Genomic DNA, 27958 nt, shown 5'->3' with positions numbered 1-27958 from the left:
AGGAGGGTTAATTTGATGATGTTATGGTTCAACATAGATTCAGGTTTCTTTGGATGGTTTCAGGTGATCAAGGAACAGTAAAATTAAACCTATTGTAATTTTTAGTGAGTAGCATTTTTCATTCAACAGTAATAAACTATTGTCAAAATGAATACTTCTCTTGACCATTTAATGTGTCACTCTTCAAAGTTTTATTTATACTTGTCTTTCATATCTATTTCATTAAGCTATCTCATGTAACTCTCTACCAGGTACCAGTTTATATTCCCTTTTTAATGATTCCTTTGATAGTTTGAGCGTAGTAGGCAGAGTCAAACCCAGTCTTCACCAAGGCGTAGCACAGTCAGAGTAGAAGCACAAGTAGAAATGGGCAATGCAAGTAATTTTCAAGAGTTTGCAGCATGGTCTAGAATATACTGGAACATTGGTATAGTTTGGGGTCAGTGTATGGAATCGTCCAATATTACATAAAACTGATGCCTCTGTGAACATAAACTGTCTTTAAGATCAAGAAATTTCATCTTAGTAATAATGGAAAGGCAGAGGTAATTCAGCTGCCAGAACTGCTGGCTATCTTAAAGTTATACCTACTACCTTGTTCTAGACACCTTACAAACTAGTCGTCACAACAACCCTGGTGTGGTTGTTAATCATCCCTTTTTAGAAAGAAAGAAACAAACTCATGAGGTTAAGTAATTCATGTAAGGTTATACAACAAGTCTATGGCAGAACCTGGAGTCTAATCTGGGTTTACCTTATTGCAAACATTTGTTCTTTATACTATGGTGTCCCTCTATATTGCCTTCCAAATAGATGTTTTTATCTTGAATACAGATAACAGTGAAGTAGCTCTAGGGTAAGTTTTTCTACCCAAAGGCAAATGATAACCTTCTTTAATAATTTAGAATGTAAAGAACAATTTGATGAATTAAATAAATATTGGAAGAGATTTGCTATTGGTATCAGTTGAACTGTGTCCCCAGAATTCACAGGTTGAAGCCCTAATCAATTCCCAGTTCTTCAGCGTGACCTTATTTGCAGAGTCTTTACAGTGGTAATAAAGTTAAAATGAGGCCATTGCGGTGGACTCTATTCCAATATGATGGGTATCCTCATAAAAAGAGGAAATTTGGACAGAGAGACACATAGAGAGAAGGTGATGTGAAGACACAGGGAAGAGAAAACCACCTGCAAGCTGAGGAGAGAGATCTAGAACAGATCTTTCCCTCATGGGCCTCAGAAGAAACAAATCCTGCTGACACTTTGATTTTGGACTTCTAACCTCCAAAACTGTGAAATAATAAATTTCTGTTGTTTAACCCATCCAGTCTGTGATAGTTTGTTATGGCAGCCCTAGCAAACTAATGCATTATCTTAAAAACATAAAGTTGCATGTTGATTTGCTTAATCTTCTTAAATTATAATAATAGATTATTTAAGGATCAGAAATTTTAACACGTCAATTCTACTCTAACACAATCTTTGTAGTGGCATGAAAGGTAATATGAAATGAAGACAAATTACAGTTTTTGCAGAGGGATAAAAGTGGAGTAAGAAATAGTGATAATTTGAATGTTGAATTTATGGCTATTAAAATCTAAGACTAGGATGCCTAATCCAGAGTGTAAATGAGTGGAAACAGAATTTAATGCCAGTTTATAATTAGTTAGGAATCTTCAGCATGAAAGAAGCTATTACCAAATAAAATAACCTAATTTTAACAAGAAAGATATAGGTTAGACTATACATATATGTGTGTGTCTGTGTGTGTATACACATATATACACACATACATAAATATATTAGAAATAAATTAAATAACAAAATCAGGAATTGCCATTTCACAAAATTTTTAATAATATGCTATAAAAATATCTAACAGTAAACTTTTAAAAATCAGTCAGAGACTTCTCCTGCCTATAAAAGCAACAACTAGAAAAATGGCAAAATATATGAAACAATGGTTTTGAGATGTTGAACAAAAGGCAGTGCAGGAGTGAAATCTCTGAGAAAAGAAAAACAAAGTGAACAGTATGAATGCCACAGATTTCTGCCTATAGAGAATTTCTGAACCATGACACAGGGATGGAATCCCAAAGAGAACCCAACAGTGTCACCGATCGAGGAACTAGAAATACAAATTTGGGAGAATGAAGTAACTAAAATTTGTAGGGTCAAATTCTAGAGATGAGAAAGCCATACAAAGAGGTCCATAAATCTTCATAAAGGTCTCGGGCTTCCCTGGTGGCACAATGGTTAAGAATCTGCCTGCCAATGAAGGGGACACAGGTTCGATCCCTGGCCCGGGAAGATCCCACATGCCGCAGAGCAACTAAGCCCCTGCGCCACAACTACTGAGCCTGCACTCTAGAGCCCACGAGCCACAACTACTGAGCCCGAGTGCTACAACTACTGAAGCCTGTGTGCCTAGAGTCCGTGCTCTGCAACAAGAGAAGCCACCGCAGTGAGAAGCCCGCGCGCGTCATCGAAGAGTAGCCCCCGCTCACCTCAACTAGAGAAAGCCCGTGTGCAGCAACAAAGACCCAACACAGCCAAAAATAAAAACAAATAAATTAATTAATTTTTTAAAATCTTCATAAAGGTCTCTTAGATTCTTTGGTTTCATGCCTATCTGTGGATGCATAAGTTGATATTTGACAGAGCCATACAAAGAACAAATGACAAGAAAAGAACAATTTCTGAAAATTGTAAGCCAAAGAACTGGCAGAGCTCACACAGAACTGGGAAACATTTGAGTTTCCACCAGATAGAGTGGGAAGATCTTGTTTAATATGTGAAGCATCCAGCAGAGAACACAGAAGGATCATTGCTTAGTAGTGGGGCTAGACTAGCCCTACAGTAAAAGCTACTGCAGTTATGCTCTTATAAACCTTCAAAATAAACCTCAGAAGGAACAATAACTTAACTGCTATAAAAAAAATCCCAAACTTTCTTTGAAACAATGTAAAACTACAATGTCTACAATCCAAACAAAAATCAAGAGATATATAAAAGTTGATTTCCTATATACCATCAATGAACAATTGAAATTTAAAACTGAAAAAATTTTAAATACACCATTAAAAATAGCACCCCCCCATTTAAAAAAACTTACGTATAAATCTAATGAAACATGTACAGGATCTGTATATGGAAACTACAAAACACTGATAAAAGAAATCAAAGACCTAATTAAATGGAGATATAGTCCATGTTCACAGATTGAAAAACTCTATAGTATTAATATGTCAATTCTTCTGAACTCGATCTATAGATTCAGTGCAACCCTAATCAAAATTACAGCAAGGCATTTTGTAGATTCAACAAATCGATTCTAAAATGTATACGAAAAGGCAAAAGACCAAGAAAAGCCAACATGATACTGAAGAGGAACAAACTTGGGGGACACACACTACACTATTTCAAGATTAGTATTAAGCTACAGTAATCCACACGGTGTGTCACTGGTGCGAGAATAGACACAGATTAGTGGAACCAAATAAAGAGCCAAGAAATAGACCTATGCAAATCTAGTCAACCTATTTTTGATTAAGGCAATTCAAAATAGACAGAACAGTATTTTCAACAAATGGTGCTGGAAAAATTGGACACCTATACGTGGAAAAAAAAAAAGACCTAGATACAGCCTTTACACCACACATAAAAAGTAACACAAAATGGATTATAGACCTACATATAAAATGCAAAATTACAAAACTTCTAGAAGATAACATATGAGAAAATCTAGATGACCTTGGATTTGGGGAAGAGTTGTTTATTCAAAACCACAAGCACAATCCATGAAAGAAAAACATGGTAAATGGGACTCTATTAAAATTAAAAGTTTTACGTTATAAAAGACACTGTTGAGAGAATAAAAAGACAAGTCATAGACTGGGAGGAAATGTTTGCAAATAACATATCTCTTAAGAGTTTGTATCTGAGATACACAAAGAATTCTTAAAAATCAGTAATAAGAAAACAAACAACCCAACTAAAAAATAAAGAACTGAGCAGACATCCAATTAAAGAAGTTACACAGATGGCAAATAAGTATATACAAAGATGCTCAACATAATTTATTTTTAGAGCACTGCAAATTAAAGCAGCGAGATACCACGACACACCTATTAGAATAGTTAAAACCCCCAAAATGAACAAAACCACCTGATGAGAATGTGGAGCAACAGGAACTCTCATTTATTGCTGGTGGGAATGAAAAATGCTATGGCCACTTTGGATGATGGTTTGGCAGTTTATTACAACGATAAATATAGTCTTATCATATGATCCAGCAAATCCACTCCTAGGTATTTATCCAACTGATCTGAAAACTTCAGGTTTATGTAAAAACTTGCACATCAATTGCAAACTATTATATATAGAATGGATAAACAACAAGGTCCTATTTTATGGAACAGGGAACTATCAATATATTCAATAATTCAATATCCTGTAATAAACCATAATGGAAAATAATATGAAAAAGAATATATATATATCCATATATATATATATATAGCTGAATCACTTTGCTGTATACCAGAAACTAACACAGCATTTTAAATCAACTATACTTCAATTTTTAAAAATGTGAAAGAAAAGACACCAAAAAAAAACTTGCACATCAATGTTTATAGCAGCTTTATTCATAATCACCAACCCTGGAAGCAACCAAGATATCCTTCAATAAGACAACAGATAAACAAACTATGATGCATCCACAAAATGGAATATTATGCAGCAATAAAACAAATCATCTAACAAGCCACAGAGAGACATGGGTAGATCCTAAATGCATATTACTAAGTGAAAGAAGCCACTCTGAAAAGCCTACACACTGAATGATTCTAATTATTTGACATTCTGGAAGAAGCAAAACTATAGAGATGGTAAACAGATCAGTGGCTACCAGAAGTTTGAGGATGGGGGAGGCTTGAATAGACAAAAGACAAGGGAATTTTGAAACTATTTTATATGATATTATAATGGTGGATGATATACAACTGTGCATTTGTCAAAACCCATAAAACTTTATATTACAAACTGTATATCTGTTCCCCATATATACACATACATATTTCTTTGTTCTGTTGGCTAAGAGGGCCTACAAGCAGCAATACCCCAGAAGCAAGGAGCGTACTCAGTGCCCAGATCTTGGTTTCTAATACCATCCTACAATAAAACAAACCAGAGCTCTTTGGAAAAATGGCTGATTTAGCATGAGGGCAGGAAATACAAAAGATGAGCCTGGAGTACTTTGCAGTACCAGAAAGTAAGGAAGTGCTCAAGTTGAACAAACAAAGAAACAAACCACATACACGATGATGCGAGCAGCTCAAAGAGCCACTGGAGCCACTGAAACAGCTCTCAGTGGCCAAAGCTGGATCAAACTGAGCAACAAAATAAATAAAATACTAGAGGTGGGGGTAGCGGATGGATGGGAGGGTGGGCAAAATGGATGAAGGGGGTCAAAATTCCAGTTACAAAATAAACAAGTCATGGGGATGTAATGTACAGCATGGTGACTATAGTTAACGATACCATATTGCATATCTGAAAGTTACTAAGAGAGCTGATCTTAAAAGCTCTCATCACAAGATAAATAAATTTTGTAACTATGTATGGTGACAAATGTTAACTAGACTTACTGGGGTGATCATTTTGCAATATATACAAATATTGAATCATTATATTGTCTACTTGAAACTAATATAATGTTAAATGTCAATTATCCCTCAATAAAAAAATAACTACTGAGATTATAACCCAAAGTATAAAATAAATATCTATGAATCCATAACAAAATCAAAGGGATTGAATAAATAAATAATTGGAGGAGACAAATCCTGCATGTAGATGGATCCCAAATAATTTATGAGGATAGCCCATCCTTAAGGGGGTGGAGCATAACTCCTCACTTCTAAACTGTAGGTTGTGCATAATGAATTCTTTCCGAAGAGTACAGTATTGAAAGAGAGGGGGAAAGAGTAACTTTACAGGGGAGAAGATTACTAGACAACTTACCTCAGCCAGGTGATCAAGGTGAATATCAACAGTGGTAAATCATGTTCAGAGTATGTACCCTTGATATGATGTGATAAGAAGGGCAATTTACCTCTATGATCTTCTTCCCAAAAGCCCACAACCCCAGTCTAATCATGAGAAAAACACCATAAAAATTCCAGTTGAGGAGCATTCTACAAAATACTTGATGAGTTCCTTAAAACTGTCAAGGTCATCTCAAAAACAACTGAAATCTGAGAAACCAACACAGCCATGATGACTAAAACATAATGTGGTATTGTGGATAGGATCCTGGAAGAGGAAAGGTATGTTTAAAAAAAAAAATCTGAATGAAGTATAGACCCTAGTTAATAATGATGTATCAACACTGGTTAATTAATTTTGACAGGTATACTATATTAATATAAAACGTTAACAATAGAAGAGTGGGTGGGGAGTGTATGGGAACTCTGCCCTATCTTTGCAACTTTTCTGTAAAGCTAAAACCATTCCAAATACAGTTAACATTTTAAAAATACATGCAGTATGGTCCAAAATGTGTAAAAATAAAATCCACAAATAAAGCTCCATTATATTAGAGGGAAAGGCATGAAAAGAAGCAGAGAAGTATTATTAATAACCAATAGGAAAATTAGTCAGTAGAAATCAGACCCAAATCTAAAACAAATATAAGGGGACTAGAAGATATGGACTCTAGCTATAATTTCAATGTGGCCAAGAATTTAAAGAAAAACATAAACTAAATAAGAACAAAAGGAAAATATGCAAAAGAGTATGAATGAAACTTTCAGAGAAGAAAAATACAATATCTGAAAAAAAATTTCACTGGATGAGGTTAATAGCAGATTGTAGATTAGACCCTGCAGAAAGCCTTGGTCTCTTCATCTGTGTAAGAGGCAATTGAATTTCTTCCTCCTCACAGCGTAGCTGGGGAGAACAAAGGGTAATTTAGTTGAAAGCACCTAAGAAGTAATTAGCACATGATAGATACTTAAGAAAAACTTTGATCTTTCTGTTTGTGCTTCACTCATTCAACCAATATTTATTGAGCAGCTACTATGTGCCAATTACAATTGCAGGATATAAAAGAGTGAATAAAGCAGACATAGTCCCTACCCTCATACAGCTCACAGTCTGGTGGGAAGGTATACATTAAACAAATAAATATTGTAGTTGATATCTTTTGTTTAAAATGTAGCAGACATTGTTAATTGCCTCCCTAAAATCATTTCTCCTTATTCTTGGTAAATAGAATCCTAATTTTCCTCAGGGCAGCAATGTGCTAGGCTAAATAATGTACTTTTCCAGTCTCTTCTGCAGTGGAGGTAGCCCAGCACAACCGTTCTGTCCAATTCTAAACATGAAAAGAAGTATTGGCATACCTCAGAGACACTGCCAATTCAGTTCCAGACTATCAAAATAAAGTAAATATCACAATAAAGCAAATCACATGAATTTTTTTATTGTCCAGTGCATATAAAGTTATGTTTACCCTATGTTGTAGTCTATTAAGTGTGCAATTAGTATTATATCTTAAAAAACAATTTAAATACCTTAACTTAAAAATACTTTATTGCTAAAAAATGCTGACCATCATCTGTGTCTTCAGCGAGTCATAATCTTTGTGCTGGTGGAGGGTCTTGCCTCGATGAGGATGGCTGCTGACTGATCAGGGAGGTGGTTGCTGAAGGCTGGGGTGACTGTGGCAATTTCTTAAAATAAGACAACAGTGAAATTTCTCACATCAATTGACTCTTCCTTTCATGAACAATTTTTCTGTAGCATACAGTGCTGTTTGATAGCATTTTACCCATAACAGACTTCTTTCAAAATTGGAGCCAATCCTCTCAAGCCCTGCTGCTGCTTTATCAATTAAGTTTATGTAATATTCTAAATGTTTTGTTGTCAGTTCAACAATCTTCACCAGGAGTAGATTCTATCTCAGGAAACCACTTTCTTTGTTTATCCATAAGAAACAACTCCTCATCGTGAAAGTTTTAACATGAGATTGCAGCAATTCAGTCACATCTTCAGGTTCCACTTCTAATTCTAGTTCTCTTGTTATTTCCACCACATTTGCATTTACTTCTTCCACTGAAGTCTTGAACCCTTCAAAGTCATCCACGGGGTTGGGAATCAACTTCTTCCAAACTGCTGTTAATGTTGATATTTTTACCTCTTCCCATGAATCACAAATGTTCTTAATGGCATCTAGAGTGGTGAATCCTTCCCAGAAGGTTTGCAATTGACTTTGCCCAGATCCATCAGAGGAATCACTATCTACAGTAGCTATAGCCTTATGAATTGTATTTCTTAAATAATAAGACTTGAAAGTCAAAATTACTCCTTGATCCATAGGCTACAGAATGGATGTTGTGTCTGCAGGCATGAAAACATTCATCTCATTTTACATCGCCATTGGAGCTCTTGGGTAACCAAGGTGCATTGTCAATGAGCAGTAATATTTTGAAAGAAATCTTTTTTTCTGAGGAGTATGTCTCAAGAGTGGGCTTAATATATTCCATAAACTATGTTGTAAACAAATGTGCTGTCATCCAGGGTTTCTTGTTCCATCTACAGAGCACAGGCAGAGTCATTTTAGCATAATTCTTAAGGTCCCTAGGATTTTCAGAATGGTAAATGAGCATTGGCTTCAATTTCAAGTCACCTGCTGCAATAACCCCTAGCAAAAGGGTCAGTCTGTCTTTTGAAGATTTGAAGCCAGGCATTGACTTCTCCTCTCTAGCTATGAAAGTCCTAGATGGCATCTTCTTCCAATAGAAGGCTACACTGAAAATCTGATTTAGTGTAGCCACCTTCATTAATTATCTTCCTAGGTCTCTGGATAAGTTGCTGCATCTTCTCCATCAGCACTTGTTGCTCACCTTGCACTTTTACGTGATGGAGGTGGCGTATTTTTTCAAATCTCATGAACCAACTTCTGCTAACTTCAAACTTTTCTTCTGCAGCTTCCTCACCTCTCTCAGTCTTCACTGAAGTGAAGAGAGTGAGGGCCTTTCTCTGGATTAGGCTTTGGCTTAAGGGAATATTGTGGCTGGTTTGATTTATCCAAACCACAAAAACTTTCTTTGTTTCAGCAATAAGGCTCTTTCGCTATCTTATAATGCATGTGTTCACTGGAGTAGCATTTTTCATTTCCTTCAAGAACTTTTCCTTTGCATTCACAACCTGACTAACTGATGCAAGAGGCCTAGCTTTTGGCCTGTCTTGGCTTTCAACATGGCCTCCTCATTAAGTTTAATCATTTCTAGCTTTTGATTTAAAATGAGAAATGTGTCTCTTCCTTTTATTGGAACGCTTCCAGGCCATTGTAGGGTTAGTAACTGGCTTAATTTCAATACTGCTGTGTCCCAAGGAATAGGGAGGCCTGAGAGGGTTAAGGCAGGGGAGGATGGCCAGGTCGGTGGAACAGAACACAAACATTTATCCATTAAGCATTAAGTTTGCTGTCTTATATGGGCACTGTCAGTGGCACCCTAAAACAATTACAATAGTAATATCAAAGATCACTGACTACAGGTCACCAGAAAAAATATAATGATAATGAAAAAGTTTGAAATAGTGCAAGAATTACCAAAATGTGACACAGAGACATGAAGTGAGCAAATGCTGTTGAAAAATGGCACCTAAAGACTTACTCAACACAAGGTTGCCACAAACCTTCAATTTAAGAAAAAAAATTGTAATATCTGCAAAGCTCAATAAAGTGAAGTACAATAAAACAAGGTATACCTGTATGTATGTTGAGGGGTGGGGAGAATCCTGGCAAAGTTAATGTTTTCTAGATAAATGGGGATACCCACGGCTGACATTTCCATCCTTCCCACTCCTCCCATGTTCCACTGAATGCATATGTGATGATTAGAGCAGCAGCTGCTGCCTTGAGGGAAAAGCCAAGAAAATGCAATAACACCTCACCTGACATCCATGAGCTATGGCCCATTTCCACTGCCACCCACCAATGAACTTTTTACAGCAGAAAAACAAACCCTTATTTTTTAAAGCAAGGGCTTGTTGTGTGTTCTGTTAACCTGTGGCCCACTGCATTCCAATCTGCCTCTGAAACAGTACATGCTTTCTGGGGCGGTGGGGGGGAGGGGCAGCTCCTCCTCCCAACTCCAGGAAGTGTTTGTTGTTGGAAATGCTCATCACTGTACTCCCACTTCCTTGGCAAGAGTGATTGGTTCCAACAAGGTGAATTTCAGTCTTTCCCCCAGATTTTTCTAACTAGAGCTGGCAGGGAAGATTATATTTTTCTTCTCTGGTTCTAAGTATGTAAGCCCGGAGCTCTGTGTGGGGAATCTAGCTTGACAGAGTCAGTTAGCTTCAGAAAATGAAGTTCCTGAGTAAGGCAAATGCACAGGGAAGAGAGAGAAGACTAGAGGGCAGGTGAGGAAAGAGGTTGGACCCCATGCTTCTTTAATTTGGTTATATGAGTTAATAATATTTCTTTTATAGGCATGTTCATACTCAGTTTCTATTACTTGCAATCAGAGTCCAAGCCAACATAACTAATGCAATTTTAAACTATAATAAGAGATATAAGGAAAGAAACAGGTGCTGTGAGAAAGAATAAGAAGGTAGTTAGGGAAGACTTATAAGAGGAGACGTAACAAATAGAGAGATGCCAACCTGGAAAAGAGTTGAAGGAAAGGTTTCCCACCTGCCTCCTTCCACCCCACCTTACCCCTAACATGAAATAAGTGTGCTGTAAACACAGTAGAGAATGGCTTTCCTGGAAAGGGCCCTAGTGTGGGTATAGGGGCGAGATATCTGAACAGAACAGATCTGGAGACATCTATGGACCCAATGACATACCTGAAGATGAGAGAAAAAGGCAAACCATTCAGGAATAAAACAGACTGAAATATCTCTTCCTATAGTCAAGTTTTTGTTTGTTCTGTTTCTTTACTTTGCTAATGATAAGGACCTGGAGCCTGCTAGATCCTCAACCATTAACCCTAAGTAAAGAAACCTTCCCTCCACAAAATCTGCCAGATTACATGGTAGCCCATGAGTGTCCTCCCATTTAGAGAAGATTTTGGATAAACATAAGCAACTTCAACAGGGAACCAGCACAGCTGCCTGTACAAATCAACATAACCTTTATTCATAAAAATGAATGGTCACCTAGGGATTACCAGATACTTGAGGAAAACCCTTAGCATTAAAAAAAAATTGACTACAGAGAGGGAAAAAAAAGTTAATGCAAGACAAAAACAACTTTTAATCAATTCTATTTGATGTCCTCAGAAAGATTCAAGTATAAATTATCCATACAAGAAGAACAATCAGCTCTGGAAAAAAAGAAATCAGAGAATAACAGAAAAAAAGGTGGGAGATTAAAAATACAATTGCCAAAAATTTCAAAAATATAGGGTAGGAAGTAAATGATGGAATGGTTAGTATTAAAAACCAAACAGTGATCTGGAAACACAGCCAGGGAAATCTATTCAAACAAAAGATGGAAAATACAGGAGAAAAGTTAAGAGATACTCACATAAAAGCAGAAGGTACAATATATGGCTAACAGACATTTCAGACAAAAGAAGAGAGAAAACAGAGAGGAGGAAATAAAGGAATAATAGAAAATTTCCATGAGTTGAAAAAAACAATTCCTGGAATCAAAATAACCAACCAATTGTCAAGTCACAAGAACAACAACAAAAACAAACTCAGATACCTCCTGGTAAAATAGTGTAAGGAGAAGTGTTAAAACTTCAAAAGAGGGAAAAAAAGTGCCTACAAAGAAATGGGCTTAGTTTGACATCAGAAATATCAGCTACAACAGGTGCTAGAAGGTACTGTGGCAGTTCCTTCAAAGGGAAAATTATTTTGAGACTGGAATACCAGATGACTAATCAAGTGTGAAATCAAAAGAAAGACCTTTTCAGGCATTTAAAGACTCAGAGGGCTTCCCTGGTGGCGCAGTGGTTGAGAGTCCGCCTGCTGATGCAGGGGACACGGGTTCGTGCCCTGGTCCAGGAAGATCCCACATGCCGTGGAGCGGCTGGGCCCGTGAGCCATGGCCACTGAGCCTGCACGTCCGGAGCCTGTGCTCCGCAACGGAAGAGGCCACAACAGTGAGAGGCCTGCGTACAGCAAAATAAATAAATAAATAAATAAATAAATAAAGACTGAGATATTTTATCACCCACTTACTGTTTCTTCAAAATTATTTGAGGGGAGATGTTCAAGATGGCAGAGGAGTAAGACGTGGAGATCACCTTCCTCCCCACAAATACAACAGAAATATATCTATATGTGGAACAACTCCTACAGAACACCTACTGAATGCTGGAAGAAGACCTCAGACTTCCCAAAAGGCAAAAAACTCCCCAAGTACCTGGGAAGGGCAAAAGAAAAAAGAAAAACCAGAGACAAAAGAATAGGGATGGGACCTGCACCTCTGGGAGGGAGCCGTGCAGGAGGAAAACTTTCCACACACTAGGAAGCCGCTTCACTGGTGGAGATGGGGGGAGGGGGAAGCCCCGCATTCCATACCCCTCCCTCCCCCGAGCCTGAGTGAGCCAGAGCCCCCTAATCAGCTGCTACTTTAACCCTGTCCTGCCTGAGCAAAGAACAGATGCCCTCAGGCGACCTACACGCAGAGGCAGGGCCAAATCCAAAGCTGAACCCCAGGAGCTGTGTGAACAAAGAAGAGAAAGGGAAATCTCTCCCAGCAGCCTCAGGAGCAGCAGATTAAACCTCCACAGTCAACTTGATGTACCCTGCATCTGTGGAATACCTGAATAGACAACAAATCATCCCAAAACTGAGGTGGTGGACTTTGGGAGCGACTGTAGACTTAACCTTGCTTTCTGCATCTAATTTGTTTCTGATTTTATATTTATCATAGTTTAGCATGTAGAATTTATTACCATTGGTAGATTTGTTTATTGATTTGGTTGCTCTCTTCCTTTTTTTAATATATATATTTTTTCCTTTTTTGCTTTTTTGTGAGTGTGTATGTGTACACTTCTTTGTGTGATTTTGTCTGTATACCTTTGCTTTTACCATTTGTCCTAGGGTTCTGTCTGTCCATTGTTTTTTTGTTGTTGCTTTTTTTTTTAGTATACTTTTTAGCGCTTGTTATCACTGGTGGATATGTTTTTTGGTTTTGTTGTTCTTTCTTTCTTTCTTTTTTATTCTTTTTTATTACTTTTTAATATTTTTAAAATAATTTTAAAATTTAATAATTTTTTTCTTTTAATAACTTTATTTTATTTATTTACTCTTTCTTTCTTTCTTCTTTTCTCCCTTTTCTTCTGAGCCATGTGGTCAACAGGGTCTTGGTGCTCTGGCTGGGTGTCCCAGGCCTGTGCCTCAGAGGTGGAAGAGCCGAGTTCAGGACACTGGTCCACCAGAGACCTCCAGGCTCCACGTAATATCAAACGGCGAAAGCTCTCCCAGATATCTCCATCTCAATGCTAAGACCCAGCTCCACCCAACAACAAGCAAGCTACAGTGCTGGACACCCTATGCCGAACAATTAGCAAGACAGGAACACAACCCCACCCATTAGCAGAGAGGCTGCCTAAAATCATAGTAAGGTCACAGGCACCCCAAAACACACCACCGGACGTGGTCCTGCCCATCAGAAAGACAAGATCCAGCCTCATCCACCAGAACACAGGCACCAGTCCCCTCCACCAGGAAGCCTACACAACGCAACGTTAGCCACTGGGGGTAGAAACCAAAAACAACAGGAACTACGAACCTGCAGCCTGCAAAAAGGAGAACCCAAACACAGTAAGTGAAGCAAAATGAGAAGACAGAGAAACACACAGCAGATTAAGAAGCAAGGTAAAAACCCATCACAACAAACAAATGAAGAGGAAAGAGGCAGTTTACCTGAAAAAGAATTCAGAGTAATGATAATAAAGATGATCCAACAGCTTGGAAATAGAATAAAGAAAATACAAGAAACGTTTAAAAAGGACCTAGAAGAACTAAAGAGCAAACAAACAATGATGAACAAACAAAATAAATAAAATTAAAAATTCTCTAGAACGAATCAATAGCAGAATAACTGAGGCAGAAAAACGGATAAGTGACCTGGAACATAAAATAGTGGAAATAACGACCACAGAGCAGAATAAAGAAAAAAGAATGAAAAGAATTGAGGACAGTCTCAGAGACGTCTGGGACAACATTAAGCACACCAACATTTGAATTATAGGGGTCCCAGAAGAAGAAGAGAAAAAGAAAGGGACTGAGAAAATAACTGAAGAGATTATAGTTCAAAACTTCCCTAATATGGGAAAGGATAATCAAGGCCAGGAAGCACAGAGAGTCCCATAGAGGATAAATCCAAGAAGAAATATGTCACAACACATTAATCAAACTATCAAAAATTAAATACAAAGAAAAAATACTAAAAGCAGCAAGAGAAAAACAACAAATAACATACAAGGGAATCCCCATAAGAGAAAAACAACAAATAACATACAAGGGAATCCCCATAAGGTTAACAGCTGATCTTTCAGCAAAAACTCTGCAAGCCAGAAGGGAGTGGCAGGACATATTTAAAGTGAAGAAAGGGAAAAACCTACAACCAAGATTACTCTACCCAGCAAGGATCTCATTCAGTTTCGGAGGAGAAATTAAAAGCTTCACAGACAAGCAAAAGCTAAGAGAATTCAGCACCACCAAACCAGCTTTACAACAAATGCTAAAGGAACTTCTCTAGGCAGGACACAAGAGAAGGAAAAGACCTACAATAACAAACGGAAAACAATTAAGAAAATGGTAATAGGAACATACATATCGATAATTACCTTAAATGTAAATGGATTAAATGCTCCCACCAAAAGAAATAGACTGGTTGAATGGATACAAAAACAAGACCCAGATATACGCTATCTACAAGAGACCCACTTCAGACCTAGGAGCACATACAGACTGAAAGTGAGGGGATGGAAAAAGATATTCCACGAATATGGAAATCAAAAGAGAGCTGGAGTAGCAATTCTCATATCAGATAAAATAGACTTTAAAATCAAGACTATTACAAGAGACAAAGAGGGACACTACATAAGGATCAAGAGATCAATCCTAAAAGAAGATATAACAATTGTAAATATTTATGCAGCCAACATAGGAGCACCTCAATACATAAGGCAAATGCTAACAGCCGTAAAAGGGGAAATTGACAGTAACACAATCATAGTAGGGGACTTTAACACCCCACTTTCACCAATGGACAGATCATCCAAAATGAAAATAAATAAGGAAACACAAGCTGTAAATGATACATTAAACAAGATGGACTTAATTGATACTTATAGGACATTCCATCCAAAAACAACAGAATACACTTTCTTCTCAAGTGCTTGTGGAACATTCACCAGGATAGATCATATCTTGGGTCACAAATCAAGCCTTAATAAATTTAAGAAAATTGAAATCGTATCAAATATCTTTTCCAACCACAATGCTATGAGACTAGATATCAATTACAGGAATATATCTGTAAAAAATACAAACACATGGAGGCTAAACAATACACTACTAAATGCCCAAGAGCTCACTTAAGAAATCAAAGAGGAAATCAAAAAATACCTAGAAACAAATGACAACAAAAAAATGATGACCCTAATCCTATGGGATGCAGCAAAAGCAGTTCTAAGCAGAAAGTTTATAGCAATACAATCTTACCTCAAGAAACAAGAAACATCTAAAATAAACAACCTAACTTTACACCTAAAGCAATTAGAGAAAGAAGAACAAAAATACCCAAAGTTAGCAGAGAGAAAGAAATCATAAAGATCAGAACAGAAATAAATGAAAAAGAAATGAAGGAAACAATAGCAAAGATCAATAAAATTAAAAGCTGGTTCTCTGAGAACAGAATTGATAAACCATTAGCCAGACTCATCAAGAAAAAGGGAGAAGACTCAAATCAATAAAATTAGAAATGAAAAAGGAGAAATAACAACTGACATAGCCGAAATACAAAGGATCATGAGAGATTACTACAAGCAACTCTATGCCAATAAAATGCACAACCTGGAAGAAATGGACACATTCTTAGAAAAGCACAACCTGCCAAGACTGAACCAGGAAGAAATAGAAAATATAAACAGACCAATCACAAGCACTGAAATTGAGACTGTGATTAAAAATCTTCCAACAAACAAAAGCCCAGGACCAGATGGCTTCACAGGCGAATTCTATCAAATATTTAGAGAAGAGCTAACACCTATCCTTCTCAAACTCTTCCAAAATATAGCAGAGGGAGGAAGACTCCCAAACTCATTCTAAGAGGCCACCATCATCCTGATACCAAAACCAAAGATGTCACAAAGAAAGAAAACTACAGGCCAATATCACTAATGAGCATAGATGCAAAAATCCTCAACCAAATACAAATAAACAGAATCCAACAGCACATTAAAAGGGTCATACACCATGATCAAGTGGGGTTTATCCCAGGAATGCAAGGATTCTTCAATATACACAAATCAATCAATGTGATAAACCATAAAAACAAATTGAAGGAGAAAAACCATATAATGATCTCAATAGATGCAGAAAAAGCTTTCGACAAAATTCAAAACCCATTTATGATAAAAAGCCTACAGGGAGTCGGCATAAAGGGAATTTCCCTCAACATAATAAAGGCCATATATGACAAATCCACAGTCAACATCGTTTTCAAAGGTAAAAAACTGAAACCATTTCCTCTAAGATTAGGAACAAGACAAGGTTGTCCACTACACTACTATTACTCAACATAGTTTTGGAAGTCTTAGCCACAGCAGTCAGAGAAGAAAAAGAAATAAAAGGAATCCAAATTGGAGAAGAAGAAGTAAAGCTGTCACTGTTTCCAGATGACATGATACTATACATAGAGAATCCTAAAGATGCCACCAGAAAACTACTAGAGCTAATCAATGAATTTGGTAAAGTAGCAGGATACAAAATTAATGCACAGAAATCTCTTGCATTACTATACACTAATGATGAAAAATTGGAAAGAGAAATTCAGGAAACACTCCCATTTACCACTGCAACAAAAAGAATAAAATACCTAGGAATAAACCTACCTAAGGAGACAAAAGACCTGTATGCAGAAAAGTACAGGACACTGCTGAAAGAAATTAAAGATGATATAAATAGATGGAGAGATATACCATGTTCTTGGATTGGAAGAATCAACATTGTGAAAATGACTATCCTACCCAAAGCAATCTACAGATTCAATGCAATCCCTATCAAACCACCACTGGCATTTTTCACAGAACTAGAACAAAAAATTTCACAATTTGTATGGAAACACAAAAAACCCCAAAAGGCTAAAGCAATCTTGAGAAAGAAAAACGGAGCTGGAGGAATCAGGCTTCTGGACTTCAGACAATACTACAAAGCTACAGTAATCAAGACAGTATGGTACTGGCACAAAAACAGAAATATAGATCAGTGGAACAGGATAGAAAGCCCAGAGATAAACCCATGCACATATGGTTACCTTATTTTTGATAAAGGAGGCAAGAACATACAATGGAGAAAAGACAGCCTCTTCAATAAATTGTTCTGGGAAAACTGGACAGCTACATGTAAAAGAATGAAATTAGAACACTCCCTAATACCATACAGAAAAATAAACTCAAAATGGATTAATGACCTAAATTTGAGGACAGACACTATAAAACTCTTAGAGGTAAACATAGCCAGAACACACTATGACATAAATCACAGCAAGATGCTTTTTGACCCACCTCCTAGAGAAATGGAAATAAAAACAAAAATAAACAAATGGGACCTAATGAAACTTAAAAGCTTTTGCACAGCAAAGCAAAACATAAACAAGATGGAAAGACAACACTCAGAATGGGAGAAAATATTTGCAAATGAAGTAATGACAAAGGATTAATCTCCAAAATTTACAAGCAGTTCATGCAGCTCAATATCAAAAAAACAAACAATCCAATCCAAAAATGGGTAGAAGACCTAAATAGACATTTCTCCAAAGAAGATATACAGATTGCTAACAAACACATGAAACTCAACATCACTAATCATTAGAGAAATGCAAATCAAAAGTAAAATGAGGTATCACCTTACACCAGTCAGAATGGCCATCATCAAAAAGTCTACAAACAATAAATGCTGGAGAGGGTGTCAAGAAAAGGGAACCTTCTTGCACTGTTGGTGGGAAGATAAATTGATACAGCCACTATGGAGAACACTATGGAGGTTCCTTAAAAAACTAAGAATAGAATTACCATGTGAGCCAGCAATCCCACTACTGGGCATCCCACTGAGAAAACTCTTCAGAAAGAGTCATGTACCACAATGTTCATTGCAGCTCTATTTACAATAGGCAGGACACGGAATCAACATATGTTTCCATCAACAGATGAATGGATAAAGAAGATGTGGCACATACAATGGAATATTACTCAGCCATAAAAAGAAATGAAATTGAGTTACTTGTAGTTAGGTGGATGGAGCTAGAGTCTGTCATACAGAGTGAAGTAAGTTAGAAAGAAAAAACCAAATACCATATGCTAACACATATACATGGAATCTAAAAAACAAACAAACAAAAAAAAACGGTTATGAAGAACCTAGGGGCAGAACAGGAATAAAGATGCAGACGTAGAGAATGGACTTGAGGGCACAGGTAGTGGGAAGGGTAAGCTGGGATGAAGTGAGAGAGTGGCACGGACATATGTACACTACCAAATGTAAAACAGATAGCTAGTGGGAAGCAGCTGCATAGCACAGGGAGATCAGCTCAGTGCTTTGTGACCACCTAGAGGGCTGGGATAGGGAGGGTGGGAGGGAGAGGCAAGAGGGAGGAGATATGGGGATATATGTATGTGTACACCTGATTCACTCTGTTATAAAGCAGAAACTAACACACCATTGTAAAGCAATTATACTCCAATAAAGATGTTACAAAAAATGGTAATAGGAACATACATATGGATAATTACCTTAAATGTTAATGGATTAAATGCTCCAACCAAAAGACACAGGTTTGCTGAATGGATACAAAAACAAGACCCATATATATGCTGTCTACAAGAGACCCACTTCAGACCTAGGAACACATACAGACTGAAAGTGAGGGGATGGAAAAAGATATTCCATAAAAATGGAAATCAAAAGAAAGCTGGAGTAGCAATACTCATATCAGATAAAATACATGTTAAAATAAGGAATGTTACAAGAGACAAGGAAGGACACTACAAAATGATCAAGGGATCAATCCAAGAAGAAGATATAACAATCATAAATATATATGCATACGACATAGGAGCACCTCAACACATAAGGCAACTGCTAACAGCTATAAAAGAGGAAATAGACAGTAACACAGTAATAGTGGGGAACTTTAACACCTCACTTACACCAATGGACAGATCATGCAAAATGAAAATACATAAGGAAACAGAAGCTTTAAATGACACAATAGACCAGATAGATTTAATTGTTATTTATAGGACATTCCATCCAAAAGCAGCAGATTACATTTTCTTCTCAAGTGCGCATGGAACATTCTCCAGGATAGATCGCTTCTTGGGTCACAATCAAGCCTCAGTAAATTTAAGAGAATTGAAATCATATCAAGCATCTTTTCTGACCACAACGCTATGAGATTAGAAGCGAATTACAGGGATAAAAACATAAAGAACACAAACACATGGAGGCTAAACAATACGTTACTAGATAACCTAGAGATCACTGAAGAAATCAAAGAGGAAATCAAAAAATACCTAGAGACAAATGACAATGAAAACACGACGTTCCAAAACCTATGGGATGCAGCAAAAGCAGTTCTAAGAGGGAAGTTTATAGCTATACAAGCCTACCTCAAGAAACAAGAAAAATCTCAAGTAAATAATCTAACCTTACACCTAAAGGAACTAGAGAAAGAAGAACAAACAAAACCCAAAGTTATCAGAAGGAAAGAAATCATAAAGATCAGAGCAGAAATAAATGAAATAGAAACAAAGAAAACAATAGCAAAGATCAATAAAACTGAAAGTTTGTTCTTTGAGAAGATAAACAAAATTGATAAATCATTAGCCAGACTCATCAAGAAAAAGAGGGAGAGGACTGAAATCAATAAAATTAGAAATGAAAAAGGACAAGTAACAACTGACATAGCAGAAATATAAAGGATCATGAGAGATTACTACAAGCAACTCTATGCCAATAAAATGGACAACCTGGAAGAAATGGACACATTCTTAGAAAGGTATAACCTTCCAAGACTGAAGCAGGAAGAAACAGAAAATATGAACAGACCAAGCACAAGTAATGAAATTGCAACTGTGATTAAAAATCTTCCAACAAGGGCTTCCCTTGTGGTGCAGTGGTTGAGAGTCCGCCTGCCGATGCAGGGGACGCAGGTTTGTGCCTCGGCCCGGGAAGATCCCACATGCTGTGGAGTGGCTGGGCCTGTGACCCATGGCCGCTGAGCCTGCGCGTCCAGAGCCTGTGCTCCACAACGGGAGAGGCCACAGCAGTGAGAGGCCCGCGTACTGCAAAAAAAAAAAAAAAAAAAAATCTTCCAACAAAAAAAGTCCAGGACCAGATGGCTTCACAGGTGAATTCTACCAAACATTTAGAGAAGAGCTAACATCCATCCTTCTCAAACTCTTCCAAAAAATTGCAGAGGAAGGAACACTCTCAAACTCATTCTACAAGGCCACCATCACCCTGATACCAAAACCAGATAAAGAAAAAGAAATTTTCTTTTTTCTACAAAAAAATAAAGACAAAAAGAAATTGTCTTTTTTTCTACAAAAAAAAGAAAATTACAGACCAATATCACTGATGAATATAGATGCAAAAATCCTCAACAAAATACTAGCAAACAGAATCCAACAACACATTAAAAGGATCATACACCACAATCAAGTGGGATTTATCCCAGGGATGCAATATATGCAAGTTCAATATATGCAAATCAATCAATGTGATCAATCAATGTGATACACCATATTAATAAACTGAAGAAGAAAAACCATATGATCATCTCAATAGATGCATAAAAAGCTTTTCACAAAATTCAACGCCCATTTATGATAAAAACTCTCAGAAAGTGGGCATAGAGGGAACCTACCTCAACATCATAAAGGCCATATACGACAAACCCACAGCAAACATCATTCGCAGTGATGAAAAACTGAAAGCATTTCCTCTAAGATCAGGAACAAGACAAGGATGTCCACTCTCACCAAAATTATTCAGCATAGTTTTGGAAGTCCTAGCCAGCTGTAAGAGAAGAAAAAGAAACAAAAGGAATACAAATTGGAAAAGAAGAAGTAAAATTGTCACTGTTTGCAGATGACATGATACTATACATAGAGAATCCTAAAGATGATACCAGAAAACTACTAGAGCTAATCAATGAATTTGGTAAAGTAGCAGGATACAAAATTAATGCACAGAATCTCTTACATTCCTATACACTAATAATGAAAAATCTGAAAGAGAAATTCTGGAAACACTCCCATTTACCTCTGCAACAAAAAGAATAAAATACCTAGGAATAAACCTACCTAGGGAGACAAAAGACCTGTATGCAGAAAACTATAAGACACTGATGAAAGAAATTAAAGATGATACCAACAGATGGAGAGATATACCATGTTCTTGGATTGGAAGAATCAATATTGTGAAAATGACTATACTACCCAAAGCAATCTACAGAGCCAATGCAATCCCTATCAACTTACCAATGGCAGTTTTTAAGGAACTAGAAAACATCATCTTGAAATTGGTATGGAGACACAAAAGACCCCGAATAGCCAAAGCAGTCTTGAGGGAAAAACACGGAGCTGGAGGAATCAGACTCCCTGACTTCAGACTATACTACAAAGCTACAGTAAGCAAGACAATATGGTACTGGCACAAAAACAGAAACATAGATCAATGGAACAAGATAGAAATCCCAGAGATAAACCCACGCACCTATGGTCAACTAATCTATGACAAAGGAGGCAAAGATATACAATGGAGAAGACAGTCTCTTTAATAAGTGGTGCTGGGAAAACTGGACAGCTACATGTAAAAGAATGAAATTAGAACACTCCCTAACACCATACACAAAAATAAACTCAAAATGGATTTGAGACCTAAATGTAAGACCATACACTATAAAACTCTTAGAGGAAAACATAGGAAGAACACTCTTTGACATAAATCACAGCAAGATCTTTTTGATCCACCTCCTATAGTAATAGAAGTAAAAACAAAAATAAACAAATGGGACCTAATGAAACTTCAAAGCCTTTTCACAGCAAAGGAAACCATAAACGAGACCAAAAGACAGCCCTCAGAATGGGAGAAAATATTTGCAAACGAATCAATGGACAAAGGATTAATCTCAAAAATATATAAACAACTCATGCAGCTCAATATTAAAGAAACAAACAACCCAATCCAAAACTGGGCAGAAGACCTAAATAGACATTTCTCCGAAGAAGACATACAGATGGCCAAGAAGCACATGAAAAGCTGCTCAACATCACTAATTATTAGAGAAATGCAAATCAAAACTACAATGAGGTATCAGCTCACACCAGTTAGAATGGGCATCATCAGAAAATCTACAAACAACAAATGCTGGAGAGGGTGTGGAGAAAAGGGAACCCTCTTGCACTGCTGGTGGGACTGTAAATTGATGCAGCCACTATGGAGAACAGTATGGAGGTTCCTTAAAAAACTAAAACTAGGGCTTCCCTGGTAGCGCAGTGGTTGAGAGTCCGCCTGCCGATGCAGGGGACACGGGTTCGTTCCCCGGTCTGGGAAGATCTCACATGCCACGGAGTGAGCCGTGGCCACTGAGCCTGTGCGCCCGGAGCCTGTGCTCCACAGTGGGAGAGGCCACAGCAGTGAGAGGCCCACGTACCGCAAAAAAAAAAACAAAACTAAAACTAGAATTACCATATGATCCAGCAATCCCACTACTGGGCATATACCCAGAGAAAACCATAATTCAAAAAGACACATGCACCCCAATGTTCATTGCAGTACTATTTACAATAGCCAGGTCATGGAAGCAACCTAAATGCCCATCGGCAGATGAATGAATAAACAAGTTGTGGTACATATATACAATGGAATATTACTCAGCCATAAAAAGGAATGAAATTGAGTCATTTGTTGAGACGTGGATGGATCTAGAGACTGTCATACAGAGTGAAGTAAGTCAGAAAGGGAAAAACAAATGTTGTATATTAACGCATGCATGTGGAACCTAGAACAATGGTACAGATGAACTGGTTTGCAGGGCAGAAGTTGAGACACAGATGTAGAGAACAAACATATGGACGCCAAGGGGGGAAAACCGTGGTGGGGTGGGGATGGTGGTGTGCTGAATTGGGCGACTGGGATTGACATGTATACACTGATGTGTATAAAATTGATGACTAATAAGAACCTGCAGTATAAACAAACAAACAAACAAAAACAACTAATACTAAATTTTCTTTGGGTTATTTGTATGGAAATATGTTAATATAAATGTTTCAGACATTACATGAAATTTCTAAAAATCTTATATGTTCTGGTATAATGTTATAAGTCATTATTCTAGTTATTACTTTAAAATATGTATCTCAGAAATAACTAAATTTCCTTGTCAATTGCATTATTATGAACTTTCATCAAATCTTTAACCATGGTCATTTTGAAGTCTTTTGTCATTTGCAGACAGTTCTGGGTGTACTCTGATGCTTTTGCAAATATATTCCTATAAAAGGGTTTCATCTTCAAGGAATTCATGGAAAAGACTCTGACAAGTACAGGTTTCTGGTAACTGACTATACTGCTGAACTGAATGAATAAGCATTTTCAGAACCCTAATGGAAAACTGATGAATTTATAAAAGTGCTAACAAAAGATCAAGATGAAAAAAAATTAATTACATGGGACTGAGTGAACTGATGAGGATGATTATAAGTTTTGTGACTTTCTGTTTGAATAAAAAAAAAATCCCACAAAGACTCAGAGGCAAAAAGTATACAAATCAATTTTCACTGCAAAGTAAAGGAGCTGGTACAGTGGAGGATTACTGGGCTGAATGTCAATATTATGACATAGTGTGAGTGTGTTTCGTGTTTGGTAATTGCAATCATTGTTGCTTTTGTTGTGGCCATCCATTTACAATGTCTGGTGTCAGTTTATTTATCTCTTGTAAAAATAAAATACAGGGTGTGTGTGTGAAAAAAAAAGTATAAAAAAATACCAAAAAAAAATTATTTGAGGATACAATCCAATGAAATGATTAAGACATTCAAGAAACTGGAAGATTTGGAATCCTTAACAATGCAACACACGTCGGAGTTCAATTAAAAACAACAAAAATAAAAGTCTCAGCTGTGCTCAGAAAGCTATATATTAGTGAAAATTGGAACAAAAATCCCAATTCTTCAAGGAAAAGAATGTTTTCAAAAAGTGAGGAATTTGCATTCATCCAATACTGCATTTAAGCTAGGAAATTTTGATGATCAACGTGCTGTTTCTGTTTTTAAAAAGTAACTAGAAAGTTTGAAACAAGGTGTAGAACATGGCCACCCAAATATAAAGTAAAATGAACTCTGGTATCACTTTAAATAAAAATCTGAGCATGATTTACAGTGTAAGAGAAGAGAGCTTTTCCTCCTGGTACACAGGTTTCATGTCACAGAATTATATTTCCAAACTTTTAATGAGTGCAACTGAACTACTTAGTTCCACACTAATTATTTCCTAATCATAATAGTAACAATAACAAACACTTATTTAACACTTAATATATGTCTTATTCTAAGCTCTTTAGATTTATTAGCCAGTTTAGTCCTTTCAACAACAGCACAGTAAAGTGACTTGCCCAAGGTCACACACTGGTTGGTGAAGCCATTCTGGCTCTAGAATCCTTGCTCTTAAAAATAGGCCATGCAGGGAAAAAAAAAAAAAAAAAAGGCTATGCGGGCTTCCCTGGCGCAGTGGTTGAGAGTCCGCCTGCCGATGCAGGGGACGCGGGTTCGTGCCCCCGTCCGGGAAGATCCCACACGCCGCGGAGCGGCTGGGCCCGTGAGCCATGGCCGCTGAGCCTGCGCGTCCGGAGCCTGTGCTCCGCAACTGGAGAGGCCGCAGCAGTGAGAGGTCCGCGTACCGCAAAAAAACAAACAAAAAAAATAGGCTATGCTGCGCCTCGTGATGCTCTTTGTTAACTTACAGTTCTTAGAATCAACCTATCCACCTAAAACAAGAAGGCACAGCAACAATTATAAAACAGAATACAAATTATATATTAATAGAACTTAATGTAGAAATGATGATTAACCAAAGTAAGGAGAAGGGGAGGAATGTGTAGGTGAGTTATTTTTCTTATCCTTTTACATAGGAGTAACTTTTTATGTAACAGAAGCATAATACAGAAATTTCTATATAATAGCAAGTCAACAATAAACTACATATATGCAGTATAAAATAATAATATAAAAACCAGCAGGGAGGAGAGAGAGAATGAACTTGAGCTAAATTCCTCATATTTCACAGCAAGTATGATGGTTAATTTAATGGGTATACAGCAGCTGTCAATAGATATTGTCTAATTTTAATTTAAATGTAATATATAACTTGTATGGTAACTCAGAAAATCTAAAAACAGAAAAATTCAAGTTGATATATTAAGAAATAGCAATATAAGTAAATTATTCAGAACTTTGGGAGGAATATCAGAAAAACTAAAAATAGAAAAGGAGAGAGACTGGGGAAAGGGAAGAATCTTTCTTTTTTACCATCCTTATTTTTATTAAAATGATCAGATATTACTTTATTATGAAAAATAATTATATAATACTATTAATAATAGTAATATCCTGTAAAGAAGGGCATAATTGATGAGAGTACCTTTCAGTTCTGGCATCGTAATACAAAAGGACAATAAATGTCACCAGACCATGAAACTCAGCGGGGTACAAAGAGGAACAAGGAAAAAATATATATATAAACATATTACAGAACACTCATGCTCTTTGCAGATTCTTTGATTCCACATCATTATGGGCTAAGTGGCCCATTTTTGTCATATAAACTTCCACAGAGACATTTCATCCGCTTTAGACAACTACTGAGCCACACATACTCCAACCCCCAACTTTGCACATTTCATTTAAAGAAAGGACTGTCTAAATTCACACATCGCGGGCAGGATTCTACACTGGCATAAAGTTTTCAGGGAATAATTTGGTAGTCCTTACTGGAATGTAAAATATGGCCACGCTTTGACCTAACAGTTTCACTTCTCAGAATCTACCATACAGGAACATTCCCAAATGCTCAAAGATATCTTTATACACAGACTTCCAATTAAGCTGTTACTGTTTATAACAGAGGAAGACAGAAAACAACCTAAATGCACATTGGTAAATGCAGAATATTTCGTTGCCATTTAAAAAATGAAATATACATTTATACGAGTGGCACTAAAAGGTATCCGCAACCTTTACAGAGCAAGAAAAAGCAGGATAGAGAATAATATATTAACCAATTTATGTGTGAGATAGATACATGTCATATATTGGTCGGTGTGCAGTGGACTTAGGGTGTGTGGAGGACACAAGTTTTTACTTTGTACATTTTTTGCTTTTGTTTTTGATTTTTTACAGCCAGCATGTATTGTTTTTATATTTTAAGAAATCAGAGCATATCTCAACTGTCATATATTCGGGGCTTTAAAAAAAATCAAAAAGAGAAACGCTCAACGTTTTTCCAGTAGTTCATTCTCAAATCGAAAAGAAGAAAAAAATAATACACTAGAGATAGCACGTTGCAGTTTAGGATTAGCGAAAAGGGTAGCTTCACTGGTTGGGTCATTTTTTAGTGAATCGGGGCAAGAAAATGAGGGCACAAAAACAGTCAAGGCAGAGTTGAGGAGCGAACCCAGGAGCGGCGGGGGACCTGGCAGCCCGGGAACCCGCGCAGGGAGGACGCAGAGGACGAGGGGGACCGAGGCCCGAACCGGGTCCTGTGTTTGTGGGAAAGAGGTCGGAGGAGCAAAGACCGAAGGGGCGGGAGGACAGAAACCCAGCCTCCATCTAGCGAACCTGTGGGGTGCAGGAGGCGCGACTGGGGCGACAGCTGGGCGGACAGAGAAGGGTCAGCCCAGGGCGCCCGGGGAGTTCAGACAGCTTGTGAAGCCCGAGCGCCGGGCAAAGCGCCCGGGAAGTCGCGGCGGGGACTGTGGGGCCCGCCCCAGGCCGAGGCCGAGGCCAAGGCCAAGCCCGAGGCCGGGATGCAGGCCGGCGCAGCTCCCAGTACCTTCCCAGGAGAGCTCTCCTCCCGGCTCGCGCTTCAGGAACTTGTACCAGAACGTGTCCACGCGGCCCGGCTCCGCCCCATCCTGCGCCACCTCCTCGGCCGCCAGCTCCACCTCCCCGAGCCACAGGCCCGGTTCCTGCAGCGCCAGTGTCCCAGCGCCCGCTGCCGTGCCCGCCGGCTTCAGGCGCACCGCCCCGCGCGGCTCCCAGCGCCCCAGCTCAGGCCGAGACCCCACGACCAGCAGCTCCGGCCCGGCCCCGGCCACCGCGGGCGGCACCACCACCCCGAAGCGGAACCGCATGGCAGCGGGCGGCGCGGCTCCCGGGCTCCAGTCTCCCTGCGACCGGCGGACGCGACCCGAGCGCCAGGCGGCAGCGGCGATTGGGCGGCGGCGCGCGAGGCCTGGACGCGCGAGACGCGGACGCTGGCAGGGACACGTGCGATGCTGCACCTTTTTTGGGCTGCATCACGCGGCCCAGGAGCCCGAGGATGATCCAGGCCGGGGCCTTTGGCCGCGGGAAGTGGTCAGCTGGGGCCACCACCCGTCTCTCCCGGAGAAAGAGCTTGGCCCCTGCCCGCTGCCTCTTCCAGCGGCTCCGCGGACGTCTGGGGACGCATCGGAAGCAAGGAAAAGGGG

At 38.2% G+C, this 27958-nt stretch overlaps 1 protein-coding gene across 3 annotated transcripts in view; it reads right to left on the bottom strand.

Annotated features, from left to right (window-relative positions):
* The window catches only part of EPM2A (EPM2A glucan phosphatase, laforin), a 105354-nt gene extending 77619 nt beyond the window's left edge, over positions 1 to 27735 (bottom strand). The window contains exon 1 of one of the 3 annotated variants that reach the window (XM_060167634.1): positions 27322 to 27735. In XM_060167634.1, coding sequence (XP_060023617.1) covers positions 27322 to 27622 — 301 coding nt within the window. In that variant the 5' untranslated portion in view covers positions 27623 to 27735. Of the gene's footprint in view, positions 1 to 21133; positions 21224 to 27321 lie in introns of those variants that run through there. The other 2 variants (XM_060167632.1, XM_060167636.1) reach the window with 2 other exon arrangements.
* Between the last annotated feature and the right edge of the window lie 223 nt (positions 27736 to 27958).

This window comes from Lagenorhynchus albirostris, chromosome 12, assembly GCF_949774975.1.
Source record: "Lagenorhynchus albirostris chromosome 12, mLagAlb1.1, whole genome shotgun sequence".
NCBI classification, from domain to species: domain Eukaryota; kingdom Metazoa; phylum Chordata; class Mammalia; order Artiodactyla; family Delphinidae; genus Lagenorhynchus; species Lagenorhynchus albirostris.
Note: the sequence above shows the minus strand (reverse complement) of the source record. Positions and strands in the feature narration are given on the sequence as shown.